The sequence below is a fragment of the Aedes aegypti genome, chromosome 3 (assembly GCF_002204515.2).
Source record: "Aedes aegypti strain LVP_AGWG chromosome 3, AaegL5.0 Primary Assembly, whole genome shotgun sequence".
Classification (NCBI taxonomy): Eukaryota; Metazoa; Arthropoda; class Insecta; order Diptera; family Culicidae; genus Aedes; species Aedes aegypti.
The window spans coordinates 340,187,959-340,204,055 of record NC_035109.1 but is presented as its reverse complement, the minus strand read 5'-3'; the positions used below and the strand labels follow the sequence as shown (position 1 = coordinate 340,204,055).

Below are 16,097 nucleotides of genomic sequence, written 5' to 3'. Positions count from 1 at the left end.
TGGCGGAAAAAAATGTATGGAAACTTTTTTTGCACGGCCGTGTAAAAAAAATCCGTGCAAAAACAGAATCGGGTGTATGCGGTTTCCAGACAGTGGAAGACCTTCGTGCTCTTTGTTAGTGATTCGCCTTCTAGAGATGAAGATAATCTCTGCTAATAATTCGAATTAGGCTTATTTAAAACATACTCTACAGGCGTAAGAATAACTTGAATATTACAAATGTCGAGCCTATCTAGCGATCAAAATTTGGGAGTTTAGAACTACAGAAATAGTATTTATTTTGTCTTTATCAACGAGATTTTTAGCCTTCCTTGTCATAAGTGGCTATCTCGGGAATGGGATTCGTTCACAGGTCATCGGCGTGAAAGGCGCCACTACCACTACACCAGGTCCGTCCCCTAGAAATTAAATTGATTGTCCAGAGTTCAAATATTAACGGAAATCTGATACATTGTTATTTAAATTTGTTCGCAAAAAAGATTATCGTCAGTGCGAGCACGTATGCTGGCTAAGACCAAGGTATCATAGCGCCCCAAGAGAAGTCGCCAGAGCTGCTGCGATCGATAATCGATGTACTCTTCCCACAAGCCCATGGCCCCCGGCACCGTATGTGGCAGATGAAGGAGAAGAAAGTGGCGAGGGTGACGAACGAAGAGTTGGCAGTAGTCGTGAAATCATTCACGTCAAATAAGGCACCAGAACCCGATGGTATCCCGAATGTTGCCTTAAAAGCGGCAGTCAACGCGGATCCGGACACGTTCAGACGCGCGATGCAACGTTGCATTGATCAAGAAATCTTCCCGGATGTATGGAAGCGACAAAAATTGTTGCTACTACCAAAGGCCGGAAAACCACCAGGTGACCCGTCGGCGTATAGACCTATCTGTCTACTAGATACGACGGGCAAGTTGTAGGAGAGGTCCTCATCGGTCGGTCGTTCAGACAACCCAGAAGCGGCATCCGTTACTGCGCTATTGTCACTCTGGATGTGAAGAATGCATTCAGCAGCCCAGCGATAGCCCACGCACTTCATCGCCTCAGGGTTCCGGTGCAGTTGTGTTAGCTTCTAGAAAGCTATTTTTATGGAAGGATTCTACTGTATGACACAGATGAAGGGCACATTCGAATTACCGCGGTAGTACCTCAAGGTGCAATCCTGGGCAATCCTGTTTGGAACTCCAGTGGATTTTCTAACTTATTTTCTCCCAAATGTTTTTTTTTTACTTTCTGTTCCTTTAATTTTATCTACGTTTTCACCATAAATTTCGCCCTAACCTCAACAAACAAATTCTGCAAGATGTGTTTGTCTGGTGTTTAGCAGAAAATCGCCTTGAACTCACCCCTTTCTTGATTTCTAGATGCCAAGATTCAAAGTAATTATTGTCTTTCAAGTTACAAAAACGTCTTGCTGTTTTAGGTAAATAAGGCTATAGTTGCTGTATCAGGGAGTCAACTCAATTTTGAAAACAAAATTCCCTGCATGATTTTCAGTGACCTTCGTTTCCCGAAAAATTCCAGACCGATTTTCCAGATCCAGATTTGAAGCGAACTAAGTTCGATTTGCACAAGCTACATATTCGACGATTTGCATGATGTTTATGTTATAAATCATATGAATAAACTTAGTAAAAGCTTATACTTTACTTAGATATATGTAACCTATTTACTTTTCAAACTTGAAAATCCGTATGAACATGTTCTCGGCTAGTGAACTACATCAGATCAAATTTCACAAGTTTCAGGAATAAACGACAATTTTGATCTTCTTCCTTATTAAACCTGCTTATAACTTTTTTATACAAGACGCAACACAATTAGGTTCATCCACCATCCTTTTTTGGTGGAAGAAAGTTATCCTAAAATTTGGCTATTTCTTTTTTCAGGTAAAATTCTTACCATTGCCAACAAACTTTCATGGGGAATTGCTTCAAGGAATTAGATTTCTCAGACATTCCTCCTAAAATTCTCAATATATATATTTTTTTCAGATTTTCCTGATATTTCAGATATTCAGATATTTCTGAAAAATTCACTGGACGTATTCCGTATCCAATTAATGGAATCTATTCGTATTTATTAATGGAATAGCCTTCTTCTTGTATGTTTAAGGGACAAAGCCGGAAGTCATTTGTCTAAATGGAATGGCCGTTGTATTATCTAGTCCAGACCAATAATTTACTGCAGTTATGTATTTCATCTGATACAGAAGTTCATTGCTTCTTCACGTTCAATTTCAATTCTAAGATAATACCGGACATAACCTAAGCTACTTAACATAACGTTTATGTTATGTTTATGATATTTCGTGGAAGTCCGATGATATTTTGTGAGATTATGATAAAAACCAAACTATATTCAATGATCATTGGCGTAGGAACAGGGGGGGGGGCAGGAGGGCCAGCCCCCCCCCAGAGTCATCCAGGCCCCCTCCAGAATTTTGGATGATTATGTATATAAATATTTAAACAATAATAAAAATTTACATAATTCTTAAGTGAAGAAAAAATTTCTGAATCAATTGACAAATATTCTTCAGTAGTTACGTTCTTTTATTTTGCTCAAAATAGTGGGAAAACCTCGCTTATCGTACACAGTAACAGTGTGGCAGTTCTGACTTTGGTGAATCGTGCGACCTCGCAACCTCGTACAAAAATCGTACTCCAAAAAGTTAAATTTCAAAGAATCTAATGAAAAAAAAATAAATTCTTGGAGTTTTGAAAAATTTTAGAATTCTTATACTATGGTTCCTAATTTTTGAAAGTCCATCAGAAATTCTTAAACGTTTTTCAAAGTAATGCAAAAAAATTCCTCCAAGTTTGTTTTAAATTATGAATTTTACCATAAGACATCTTTGGCAATGTTCTTGAAAAATACCGCCAATATTTTCACGTTAAACTTCTACAGTTCTACCACACTGGTTAAAAATATTCCCTCCAAAATATATATTCCCTCCGTTTTAACATAAATCTTTGTCCATTACAAACGACGATAAAAATAAACAAGATTTTTTGTAGGTATTTTTACAAAAAAACACCAGAACTTTTTCTGCGAGGTGTACGTCAGAAATTTCGTAAAAAGTTCGAAAATTCTACGGTGAATATTTGGATTTCTTGAAAATACTCAAGTATTATTGAATTTGTTTACCGGCATATCGGCGAGACAAATTGGATTAGATGTTGAAGAGGGCAAACCATATGAAACAGTATTATTTGAAATGCCCTTCCTTGTGGCTAACGTTCCCTATGGGAACGGCTTGGTGTGTTTTGAGAATGACACTACCAAGAGTAAGTATTTTTTCCAAATTCAATTTGAACTTGAATAATATCAATGAAGTGATTCGTAGTGTAATTTGTTAAGATGTACCTTAAAAATATTGAGGTATTTCTGGAGTAGTTTTTGAGTCAAATATGCAGAATTATATAGATTCCTAGATATTCTTTATAGAATAATCCTAGAATTAACTTTTGGAAAAAAATATTGAGTAGTTTTTAGAACCTGAAAGAATACCAGATGAAATTTCTGGAGAATTATTTTGAGAAGCTCAAAATTGGTTTGTAAAATTCTTTTGTAAATTTGTTGAGAAAAAACCTTTTAAAAAATCTGCAGAAGGATCGATAATGCTGTTTAAAGTAGAAAATCTTCGGAAAATTCTTGGGTTGATCAATGGTGATATTTTTGGAATGATGCTAGGACGACATCCCAGAGGAAACAATAATCTAATTCTCCAAAGAAATCTCTGAACAATTTTGTTTTGGAGACTATTTAATATTTTCACGGAACAGTTTATGAAAAAATAGCCTAACGTATTGCGCTAAAAACTTTAGAATAATTTAATTAAAAAAAAAATAATAGGTAGGCGTTTTTGAAGAAATTTTAAAATATTGTATTCGAGACAGAATTTCTAAGGACTTCGGGGATCAATATCAAATTAATTTTTAGATAAATCTAAAGAAGCACTTAGAAAATTTTCTGTGATAAAACGTAGATAGATTTGTGAAAAACTTCTCTGAAAAATCACTAAGAATTGAATCTTGTTTAATTAATTATGAAAACCTTGTGGAATATTATGGATGAGTATCGAAACAATCAACAAATGTTTTTTTTTTATTTGCGGGAAGTCTTGAATGCTCGCTTTGAATTTTTCAAGCAACCGTTTAAAAATTTCTCAGAGATTTTTTAAAAGAGATTTGTTGAAATAATCTGAAGAGAAACCTTAGGAAGAATCTCGAAGGCAAATTTGGAAAAACTGTTAGTGCACTCTGAAGAATTTGTGTAAAGCTTCTATTTTTGGTGATCTAGAAGACAATTTTGGTAATATTTATTGTACTATTTCTTGGAGAAATCCTCAGTAATTTACGAAAATCTTCAACAAATTATCAATGTACAACAGGATGATATTTTCATTTAACAATTAATTTATGTATAACAAACTTCGGAATTCTTCAAGAGATTATTTTGAGGAATTTGATACTTTGAAAAATCGAAAAATTTTATGGATAGATTAGAAAACCTAGGGAAAATCCAGGAAAAAATCTGTTAAATAATAATTACTAATCCCGTGAATGGTTTTCCGTGGGAGTCCCAGCAGGAACTCAGTGGAAACTGGTAAAGGCGTTATTGGAGAATGTACTGGAAAAGTACGAAAATTATTTATGAAGAGAACCCCGATACCTGAAAAGTTCGTGTAAGAATTACAAAGGGATATTCCTTGTGCCTTCTTTGAAAGAATTTTTCAAGGATTTTTTACTGGATTAGACAAAGAATGAATATTTTCCGTAATGAAAATTGAAATTTACAAGTATCACTGATATGCAGAGATATGAGACAAAATCACAAACAGATAAAATCAACGCAAGATTTGTGAAAATCATTATTGCGAGCGACATTACTTCGGTATTTTTTTTTAAATACATTGTAGATCTGATGGTGGCCGAGTAAGCCGAAACGTTATAATCGTGTTTCAGTGTGTAGTAATCACCGAAAATTATCAACAATCTCCAAATATTACTTCGGTAAGCCAAGAATTAGCTAGGCCCCCCCTAGGCCCCCTCCAGAAAAAAATCCTAGCTACGCCAATGTCAATGATAATGTTTCGTAGACTTTGTTCAGCCTTTTGGTAATGTGCGCGACTAAATAGTAAAGTCAAGCTGAAAAAGTGCACCAGTTCGTTTCCAAGTTGATCCAGAATCTTTTCATAATTCATAAACTTTGTTCCACAGTTATTAAATAAGGGCTTCCCTACCCAAAATTGTCATTTTTGCATTCATTTATTGTGGGACAGGTAAAATGGTACTTAATGCCCAGGGAAGTACTTCCTTGGGCATTAAGTACCATTTTACCTGTCCCACAATAAACGAATGCAAAAATGACAATTTTGGGTAGGGAAGCCCTTATTTGATAACTGTGGAACAAAGTTTTGTCATGATGGGGACGTGAGGCTAAGAATGAATAGTAGATATTGTGTAGAACAGTGTCATTAGAGTGCGATGATATTTCATAGGATTATTAAGTATTATATGGGATTCTAATGTAAATCGTTGTACATGGATTATCCCAAGTGATTCAAAACGAACGCTACGGGATCTCTTAATTTGACAGTATTAAATGTATGTTGAATTCTGCTATGGCATTTTTGTGGTATTTCGTAGAATCCTAAAATTTCCTTTCCCATACTAGTTTGATGGTGTTCCTTGAAATTTTGATATTTCGTGAGATTCTAATATTTTATAAGATTTTGGTGGTATTCTGTGATATTGCGACAATTCATCAGTGCAATAAAATAATCCGTGGGATTGACCTACAAATTACTTGAGAATTCGAAAGCTATCTTATTATAGATTATGCATGTTTCTAACCATATTCTATCATACCAACCTTTTTATACACCTCGAAGGCAGTAAATTGCGTCGCTGCGTACGGGAATATCCGCACCATTTGGGCCCCGTTGCCCTTGTACAGCGCTATGAACGATTCCTTCTTGACGATGTGCTTCAACCCGCTGAACACGCCCAGATGTTTGTAGTGGATCGAGTGGGCCTGCAGCAGAATCTTGATCCGATCCAGTGGGGCCACCGCCGTCTTGGAGCACATTCCGGCAACACCTGTTGACGATACCGACAGAGAGAGAGACAAAGAGGGAGAACAATGAATCAAGTTTTCTGCATCAAGGTTTAGTCATTTACTTCAATTTGCCACAGTTTGTTAGCTCAGTCGGGATTGTGACATCCTCGAGTCGGGGGGTGTCTCATTTATTGTGTTTGCTCAAAGTTGCGCTGCAGACGGCTTGGGACGAGCCTCTTCTCTAGTGGGTAAGTACTGAGTAAGCCGAAGCGACCCACTGCAATGGCCAGGGGAGGTAAATTGCACATTGCGTCACACGACACTTAAGAGTTTAAGATCGCGTAAATGTGTAAAGCAATGCGAGTATGGCTTTTACAACTTGTTTGGATGCGCTTTCGGTGCGGTGTCTGGGTTTCTGCGCCGAGACAGGGTTCCCCAATCACTCGATCAAATTCTTTGAATCAAATACCGAAATATAAGCGCTAATCAGTACTGTCAAATGTCAAGAATAATAACTTACACTGTTCGCTGTAATTGAAAAGTTTTTGACAGTTTCTGATTGATTAATATGAAAGTTTGTGATACATTCGAAATTAAAATACCATTTTGACTCATATTTCGAACCCTTAAGGTCAACAGTGACTTCAAATGCATCTGGTAGGCACAAATTAGCTGAGATTTGTGAGAATTTTAATTTATCTGCAAAGCCTAACTGTTACCTGTAGGATGTGCCGATAAAAACGTTTATTTAAACTTGTTTAGTATTGGTATTACGTTAAAGTATGGACCAATATTTTGATTCAAATGCCGAACAGTGTGTACATTATGTCTCATATTCCGAACACCTTGATTCAAATTCCGAACAGCACGAATAAATCCTATTCAAATGAATAATTTCGCAAACAAATTTATCTGAGCTGTTTCTACTAGTCTCAAACTAGAGAATCATCACTACTCCCGAAGTATTAAATAGATTTGAAGACGTTAAAACTGAATTGCAATTGACTACCAATTCCTGATTATTTGATGACATATTTCAGCGAAACAATTCAACTAAATCGCCATACAAAAACAGAGTGTTCGGAATATGAGACTGTTCGGAATTTGAGACAAAAGAATCTAAAGAATCTTCCTGGTACAGTAGTTCAAAAACGTAAATCTTATCAAGTAGCCTATTATGTTGGGTGCATGAATTTTCCAAATCACTAGTGTCATTGAAGGCTCTAAATGTGGGAAATGCAGCGAGAAATAGTACATTCAATTTTGGGTTCCCCTTAGCAACGGGCCTACAGCAGCGATGGAAGTGAGTTTCACAGGCTTCACTGACTGGGATATGCTTTGCTTGTTTACTGTAGAGTGAATTTCAAGATTTTCCCCAACCCTAATCTAGGAAAGTTATGAGCAATGATTTGTTTTTGTTAAAAGAAACTTCAAATTATTCAAAATAGTTTCCTAAAATAAAATCTACAGTCAAGAACGAAGTAAGACCAATGATAGTTCATGATATAGCACAAATGGTATTACAGGTATGTTCCGTTTTTATCACGTTCCGATTTTGTCACGCTCCGATTTTGTCACGTTCCGATTTCGTCAACAAATTATTCCGTTTTTATCAACACACAAAAATTGTTTGTTTTTTAATTTTCAAAATGTTTACAATATAAACTTAATACTTATTTCGAAGCAATTTAAATGCTTTTCAATAGCCTTAGAGTTGGAATTTTCGATATTATGTTAATGTTGAACACGATGTATGTAGGAGAAGATTGATCCATTTTTCAACAATCGAAAGTTGCTCTGGCCACGTCCTAGCAACAACAGGAATTTGTGATTAGTTGAATATGCACTAAAAAGAGTTGCAGAGACCTCTCTTTCTTTTTATATAACATGGCATCAACAGCCCCAATAATCCCCTCCCACTATGGTATGATTTTTTGTATGCAAATAAAAAATAATTTGTATGGCACGTAAGATTTCTAACCCCCCCCCTTAATCCTTTACGCGATTAATGGACGATCCCATATATATTCAGTTCTTTTTTCATAAGGGAATCACTTGGAAATGAACTTATGAATGTTTGGGCAACGGCAAGAGATATGATCGAGTTTATTTTATGTTTGATAAGACTGTCGACCTCGGCTTATTTTAGATATTATCTTCTATCTCTCAAACTCGAAAGCATTGCATAAAGTACAGCAAACAGTCATTGATTAGATCCTGTTTCAAGGAGTAGAAGAAGAGGCTTAGCAAAACTAAGCAATCTATAGAAAATTTTAGAATATCCATATTATAAGTTTGCATCGAGGAAGAGGGTAAAGGGCTGACAATTTTGGAAACTGTTGATACTGGACGTTCCTACATCACGTTGCCATCCCAAATTTGCTGGGATCCTGATCTTTCAGCAGACATGAACCCCTTCCCCATATGAAGGCTAAAAGGTTAATTATACGTCTTATAGCAACAGCCATCTGTTTATTCATAAAACTTTGCAAACGAGTTTCTAACCAAAAAGTTGTAATTTGGTTATGCTTGTTCTAGAGTTTGTACACTTTTGTGTTTTTCGATGAACTTCTATATAAATAAAAATGGAATGGTGTTTGTGTGTCACGAAATGGCTTAAGAACGGGAAAATTCTCTGGAATAACTGGAAAAACAATTGAAAACTAATCCATCGTTTTGTATGGGAGATTACATGCCATTTTTCAGCAGCCTACTTGATTTTAAAACAAAGTGTAACGAGACCACTAGTATTAAACATTATTTTACTTAACAAAAAACTAAAACTTTAGGTTAGTTCATTGCCAGTCTATTATTGTGATCTAACGTAAAGCTAAAAGTTGATGGTGGCGCTTTTGTAGATTGGCGATAAGTGCATCCCTGTCGAAATTGGTAGTAATAACTTTGGAAGAAAGATCACCGCAATCATTTTACTGATAAGATATTGGTAATTCAAAGTACAGGAAACCATAAATATTCATTTCAGTTTGCAAAACTTTCGCAACATAGCTCCACATTTAATCGTCAATCGGGTGTGGCCAAAAATGCAAAAAATGTATCTTTGCTAAAAAAGCTCTCAGTTGATAACTGCGAAAGTGTATATAAGAATACTAAGCTGAGAAGAAGGCTTTTTCTTAGTTGGGATATAATGACAATGAAGAAAAATAATAATTAGAAGAAGAAGAAGCAGAAGGATGAGGATGAACAGTAGAAAAAGAAGTTGTTTCTTGTTTTATCTTTCTTAAAAACAAACAATGATCCGCTACTTCCTTGTAGTTATTATTACAAATATGACGCACCTTATGGTGAAAAGGACATTTGTATGATTATCGTTTTAATATTCTACATTACATTTATTGAATTTCTAACCAAGAAAACTAAAACTATTTATTCATATTGATTGATAGGAGTCTGCAATCAACTATCATTACGAAACTATAAGAATGATCAATCTAAATGCTCCTCACAACTCATAAACATCAATACTGTGTATTTATATGATTCAAATGTGTATTATCCGAACAAAATTGCAATTTTCTTATCAAATTTGTAAAATATTTTGTCTAAGAAAATTATTCCGTTTTTGTCACGGTTCCGTTTTTGTCAACTGAAAATTGCCGATCGTGTTGATAAAAACGGAACATACCTGTACTGGAAACTGGATTCAAAAACTGTAAAACATTTTTGTTAACAAAACAAGATCATATATCAACGAGAAACATACAGTCAACTTTCTATTATTCAAAATTTCGTATCTCGATATCGAGTTAGAGAACCATAGTAAAAGTTGGTTTTCATGGCTACTACGACGGTCTCTTGGATCGCATTTGCACTGGTAAGTCGAGTCTAGTACATGACACTGAAGGCGGCCTTATATTTGTGATCGAAATACGCGTATCTGTCAGAGGATACAAACTTTAGTGGAATTAAATGGTATAGTCTAATTTGCTGCTAAAAAAGAATTGCTAAATAAATTTCTCGTAAATTTTTGGTGGAAATTTTCTACAGCGACTTCCGTTTGAACTGACATTTCTTTTCAACTGCGTACTGCGATCAGAAAAAAACGCTTTCTTGTTCTATTCCTTGCAGAAATTTCCCATGCAGGCCAGGAAATTTATTTTCAGCAGCGAATCAGGCTTATAGTACTAAATTCGGTTTTTCATCTACTTACTGGTTTAGTATTCTATAGTAGTAAGTGTAGTAAGTTAGTATTAAGTTAGGTCAAGAAAAAATAAAACATGTATTAAAGCAGAAAGACTATAGTTGATATACCAATAGTAATTATCTCTTATATTGTAAAAACTAATCGATGTATCTAAGACAAATTAAAGCAAAAAAAACATCAATTTTGCCAATGATAGGGTTACCATCCGTCCTGATTTAGCAGGACATGTCCTGATTTTGCGCTTCTTTTGAGGTATCCTGATTTATTTTTCATATTTCAAGTTCTGTCCTGCTTTTTACTGCTTGGCGTACAACGTGGAATGTTGAAGATATTTCGAATTAGGATAAGTTATCCTAATGCCAAAAACAGCAGCTATTAATTTGGTGTGTTTTCACAGAATTTTATCGCTATCAGAATAAAAGATGTCACCGAAACTCCGATTACTAGTTTCAGGACAGATGCTAGCAATCATGAAAATATAAAACTGTTTCCTATTTTTGTGCGAGATTTTAATGAATGACTCATTCTCTCATTAATTTGTCATATTTTAGGAATTCAAAGAAATATAAAACTAGAATACTTGTACGATTGTTGCCATAATTGAAGATGATTCAGAGTTTTCAATTTCAGTAGTGTTTTTCTTGTGTTGGGCGAATCATCACAGCGATCATTTGATTGTTCTTTCAGTGGAGTTCATATTTATAGAAATTACGAAATTATACCAGGGGAATACGACCGCTAAGCACGCTAAGCACACTCCATGAGTTTCTGGAAATATCCTTAAAGAATGAAATAAAATGGAATTTGCACAGAAAAATTGTGGACATTGCGGAATGTCTTGATTTTGAACATCCAGGACATGGTCACCCTGGCCAATGAACAGTTCGGATTCCGACATGCACATTTGACCACTCATCAACTTTTACGTGAAACTAATTTGATTCGTTACAACAAATCTGAAGGCTATTCTCAGGGCTGGTAGCAAAAAGTGGTACCGTCAAACGGGGCTTCTTTTGACATTATTTCCACATTCTCTAACTTTGAGAATTTGTAACTCTTAGAATTATGGATAGATGTTGATAATTTTTGCCTATATTTAAGTTGTATATGTACGTAACCAATGTGCAAAATATGAGACAAATCCATCAAGAAATAGCAAAAATGTTTGAATAGCGAAAAAAGTGTGTCCTTTAAGACAAAAAAGGGGCTACTTTGGATATTTTCACAATTTGCTAATGAAATGTTTTTTTTCTTATAGCTTTCAAACTGATTCAATAGATTGTAGTCCACTGTGATGTTATGGAACGTTTTTCATTGATAAAATTAATGTGGAAAATTTGTAAAGCTAGAATCAATTACGCATATATAACAAATTTCAACGAAACATGCCATTAACTATTCTCAGTTTGCAGTATGAAACTTAAATTTTCAACTTCCTCTGAAATGGAACTATCAGTTACGAATGCTCGATTTTCAAGTTGACATAAACGAACGACGTAGCTACTAGGTACTGCGATGATAAATGAGTTATGTACAAACACTCTTTTTTTTCTATTCTTAATGTTGTATGAACGATATGTTGAAGGATCACATTAATACCGGTAACTAATTTATTACCAGTAAGTAAATTTCATTAAAAACGCAATCTATGAAGAAAGGTTTAGCAAGATCGTAAAGAAGTAAGTTTAAGAGTAGTTTAATTTAAGCATTTGAAGGATGCAACTGTTCTGTACTACAAATTCATGTTAAATATGACGAAAAATAGTTTTTTTAGAGATTATGTTGTGAATTTGACATTGGTACGTATTGAAATATGTGTGTTTTATGTCTATACACTTTTACAAACATTGATTTTATTTTTTTTTATGTTGTAAAATATACAAACCAAAACATTATAATAAAATAAAAGTCGCAAAAATAAGACCTTTGATCAATTATTTTAATAAAACAACAATTTGAAGCAAAACCAATCACAAGATTTTCATGAAACATGACGATTCGATAGTTTTGTGATGCTCCCAATAAATTTCCACGACATGGGTAAAATTCAAACAATGTTTGTATTGCCAATGGTTTATACCTTGTGAATATTTATTTGGGCTTTTTTGAAATGTTTTCTTTTTTATTCTGTTTTTGTTGATGTTGTTCCAAGAAAAACTCATGCCTAGTGGTAGAGCATATATTGGTTAATAAAAGTGCTGAAGACACAAAATTGCTCAGATTAATATTTACGCTGCTAATAAATACAAAAGGTGAGTGTCCAAAGTAGCCCCTGGAATCAAAAGTCCGACGGTACCGAAAAAAATTATTTTAGTGACCAGATTTGAGAAATAAGGGACTAAAAAGTGACTTTCGATTCTCGAAAAAGTGACTAAAAGTGACTTGAAAATCAAACCGTAATCTATTTTATGTTCATTCTATTATACTGTTTAACGATCAATATTCAATATGATAGGGAATATTCAATACGATTTACTGCAGGTAGTAGGTCTAGTTGAGTACCGTAATCCGGGGGCAAATTGATCACTATTTCACAACGTTTTGTCATGCATTCTTTTGAAATTCAAATTTATTTCGATAAAATCAGTACTTCATTGATCTCTATTGGTATTTGTAATCTATTTTCTATGAAATAAAATTTAACATTTCAAAAATATAGTTTCAATGTCAAAAAATGAAAATGACACATTGAGGAGAAATTGATCACTATTTCATAGAGCATGTTTTTTTTTGTCTTTTTTGTCTTTTTTGAAATTCTTACAACTCGTGTATGTCATCCTTTTATTGCAAAATTAAACTTTGTAAATTTGCCTAATACGCCTAAATGCATACAATTGAAATTAGCACGTTATTCAACAATAAATTGTTTTATGCGCAAAAAACTATTCATGTAATGCTGTGCGATTTCCAACATGAGTTCAGCAGTTCACACTGAAGCTTACGCAACATTTTTAACACTCAAAGTTTACATGCAGGCTTTGCACCAGCGAATTGATTAATACCGACATTTCCAACAGTATTGCTAACACTTTCAAAAACTGTGAATATTTTTATGCAAAACTGACCCTAATAAAAATGAAATAGTTTAAAATCATCATTAGATATCTATAAACTAGAAAATATGGAATGTCTGTAATGGTAGCGAAGTGTTAGGCATCTTTGAAAGGAAATGCTATTTGGTACCGACCTGATCAAATTCACCCTAGTGATCAATTTGCCCCCGGATTACGGTACCATATTTTATTGTACTTCCAAAATTTCAATTGCCTACAATTTTTTCAAACAGAAAAATTACATTTAAGTAAATGATTCTTTTTTAGCAGATTTTTAATCTTTTCAAAAATTTGTGTCGTTTATATCACCCAAGTATATTGTTTTGTAAATTTTCATAAACATGGAAAATTTGTGAAATCATATCATATTATCATATTATCATTTCACATTTTCATCCAAACTCCCAAAAAAATTATATATTTAAAACCGCTAAAATTGAATTCATAGTAAGCTGTGTAAATTTCCATGACTTCAAGTTAATAGGAATTTAATATTCAGTCTAGTAAAATTATAAGCTTATAGATGAAGTTCCGTAATATGTAATATTCACAGAGGAATACTTTCTATTTAGCTTTATTAGATTCTACTTTAATGCTTCTGCCTCATAAGGTCAATTTTGTGTGTAGCACTATCAAGATAACGGAAAATATAATACTTGGGCATTAAACAATGTTCCAAATTATAAATGATCATAGAAGATCAAATATGCTTGAAATACTGCTTAAACCCACTGTATCATAGACCTGTCCTTCGAACGCCGACTAAGAGAGAACTAATGGTTGGCATAAACCTGAGTGACATTGAAATTTTCCATCAGTAAGCTTAATGGGAGGTACGATTGGCCGAATTGACATTTATCATAAAGACAATAGGCTGTTTTTCTGAGTTATTAGCACTAAGCTTCTAATATTTCAATCAAAATTAATCGAAAAGTGTCCAATTGCATGATTCACTTGACATTGGAGGTTATAGTCGGTCGAAATGCCATATACCGTTCTGATTCAAATGCCGGACAGCTTCTAATTCCTGACACTCTACTATGTATGGGAAAAGTTTCGATTGAAATGTTTCAAAATTTCCCGTTCGAAAGTTTCCAACTTTCAGGCGCGTTTTAATAATAATTTTAAATAGCAATCCATGAAAATTTGAAATGCGCTACTAGTTTTGACGTTTTTCTTACGAATGCGGGAGTTTAATTTATAATTAACACATTTCATTGAAAAGCATGCATGATTTCGATTCAATGAAAACTATAAATTGTTTGAAACATATAAAAAAAATATTTAAAGGGTGTGCACGAGATATTCAAAAAGAACACTAAACATTTAAACCTTTAGTTCTATAACAATGAACTTACGCCATATTAATAATAACTTAGATACTATTACAAATTACCTTTTTTCACAAGAAAAACATGAATATTTCAATACTGGCATCAAGTTGTTCTGGTGATGACCTTACTTTAAACTTAGTCTGAATTCAAAAAGGCCGATTCAAAATTTTTCTCCCAAAAATTTAGCTCAAAAGAGTTGAAAAAAAGCTTTTTGACGTAAAAAGTGACTTTAGTTGAAATGGCTTCAAAAAAGAGACTTTAAAGTGACTGGCTTAAAAAAAAGTGACCAAGTCACTAAAAAAGCTACCAGCCTTGGCTATTCTACTGGCCTTGCTCTTCTAGACATATAAAAAAGCATTCAACAGTGTTTGTCAAGCTAAAATAAAATAAAATAAAAATCGAACTTACATTGTTAGAATAATTCAAAGTTATCTGTTAAATCGTACACTACAGGTTAATTATCAGAACTCCAAGTCTGAAAGACTACTGCTCCTCAAGGCAGCATTTTGAGACCAAACAATATTTTAAATACATGAGTCACCTCAGGGATTTAAAAAAATCTTTGTTCGCGGATGACACCTCTCTGTCAAAGGACGAAGCCTGCGTGTTATCTATAGTAGATTGCAAAAAAGTTTGGATATTTTTTCTTCATACTTGCAAGACTTCCATTCTAATGCGTCCAAAACTTAACTTATAATATTCCCACAAAACTGGAAAGATCAAGTTAAGTACCTAGGGCTTATGATAGATATAAAATAACTTCCAAAAACACAATGAGAACATTCAAGCTAAATGTAACTTTTTAATATTATTTGTTATGGCTATATCGGTCATGCGACTCAAAGGAAAAGGGAGTCTATAGAAGATTTTTTTTTTACAAATGATGAAATGCATAGGTGGATAGGCGTCGCAAGGGAGCGACAAGATTGAAATTAATTAGGTGGTGAAAATTGAGCAAGCCATAGGGGAACCAGTAAAGCATCGAAGCGTCCTGTATCTTGTCGCTCCCTTGCGACGCCTATCCACCTATGCATTTCATCATTTGTAAAAAAAAATCTTCTATAGACTCCCTTTTCCTTTGAGTCGCATGACCGATATAGCCATAACAAATAATATTAAAAACAATCACGGTCGATACCTTCTCTACATATGCTAAATGTAACAAATATGTAAATAGTTATTTATGCACCAAGGTGCAAAATGATAATTTTTTCAGCACGAGTTGTACAGTTGTACAACGAGGCTCGCCGAGTTGGATAAATACGACGAGTGCTGAAAAAATCGAGTTTTGCAACGAGTTGCATACAACATTTTTTGCTATTACGAAAAAATACCGTTTCATTCGGATTGATTCTAGGATCACAAACATGCTTCAAGAAAACCCACGTGGGCGTACATGCATAGTAAGACTCAATATTTTCCAATCAGGTAGGCTGTGGTTCATGCATTCTTCATGACTGTCACATACATTGAAGCTAAAATGACCAA

The 16,097-nt window shown here is 34.1% G+C and overlaps 1 protein-coding gene across 9 annotated transcripts in view; it reads right to left on the bottom strand.

Moving 5' to 3' along the window:
• Positions 1-16,097, bottom strand: part of LOC5577752 (graves disease carrier protein homolog) — a 53,612-nt gene that overhangs the window by 31,987 nt on the left and 5,528 nt on the right. For all 9 annotated transcript variants that reach the window (XM_021855209.1, XM_021855208.1, XM_021855216.1 and 6 more), the window contains one exon: positions 5,875-6,101. In XM_021855209.1, coding sequence (XP_021710901.1) covers positions 5,875-6,101 — 227 coding nt within the window. The remainder of the gene's footprint in view (positions 1-5,874; positions 6,102-16,097) is intronic.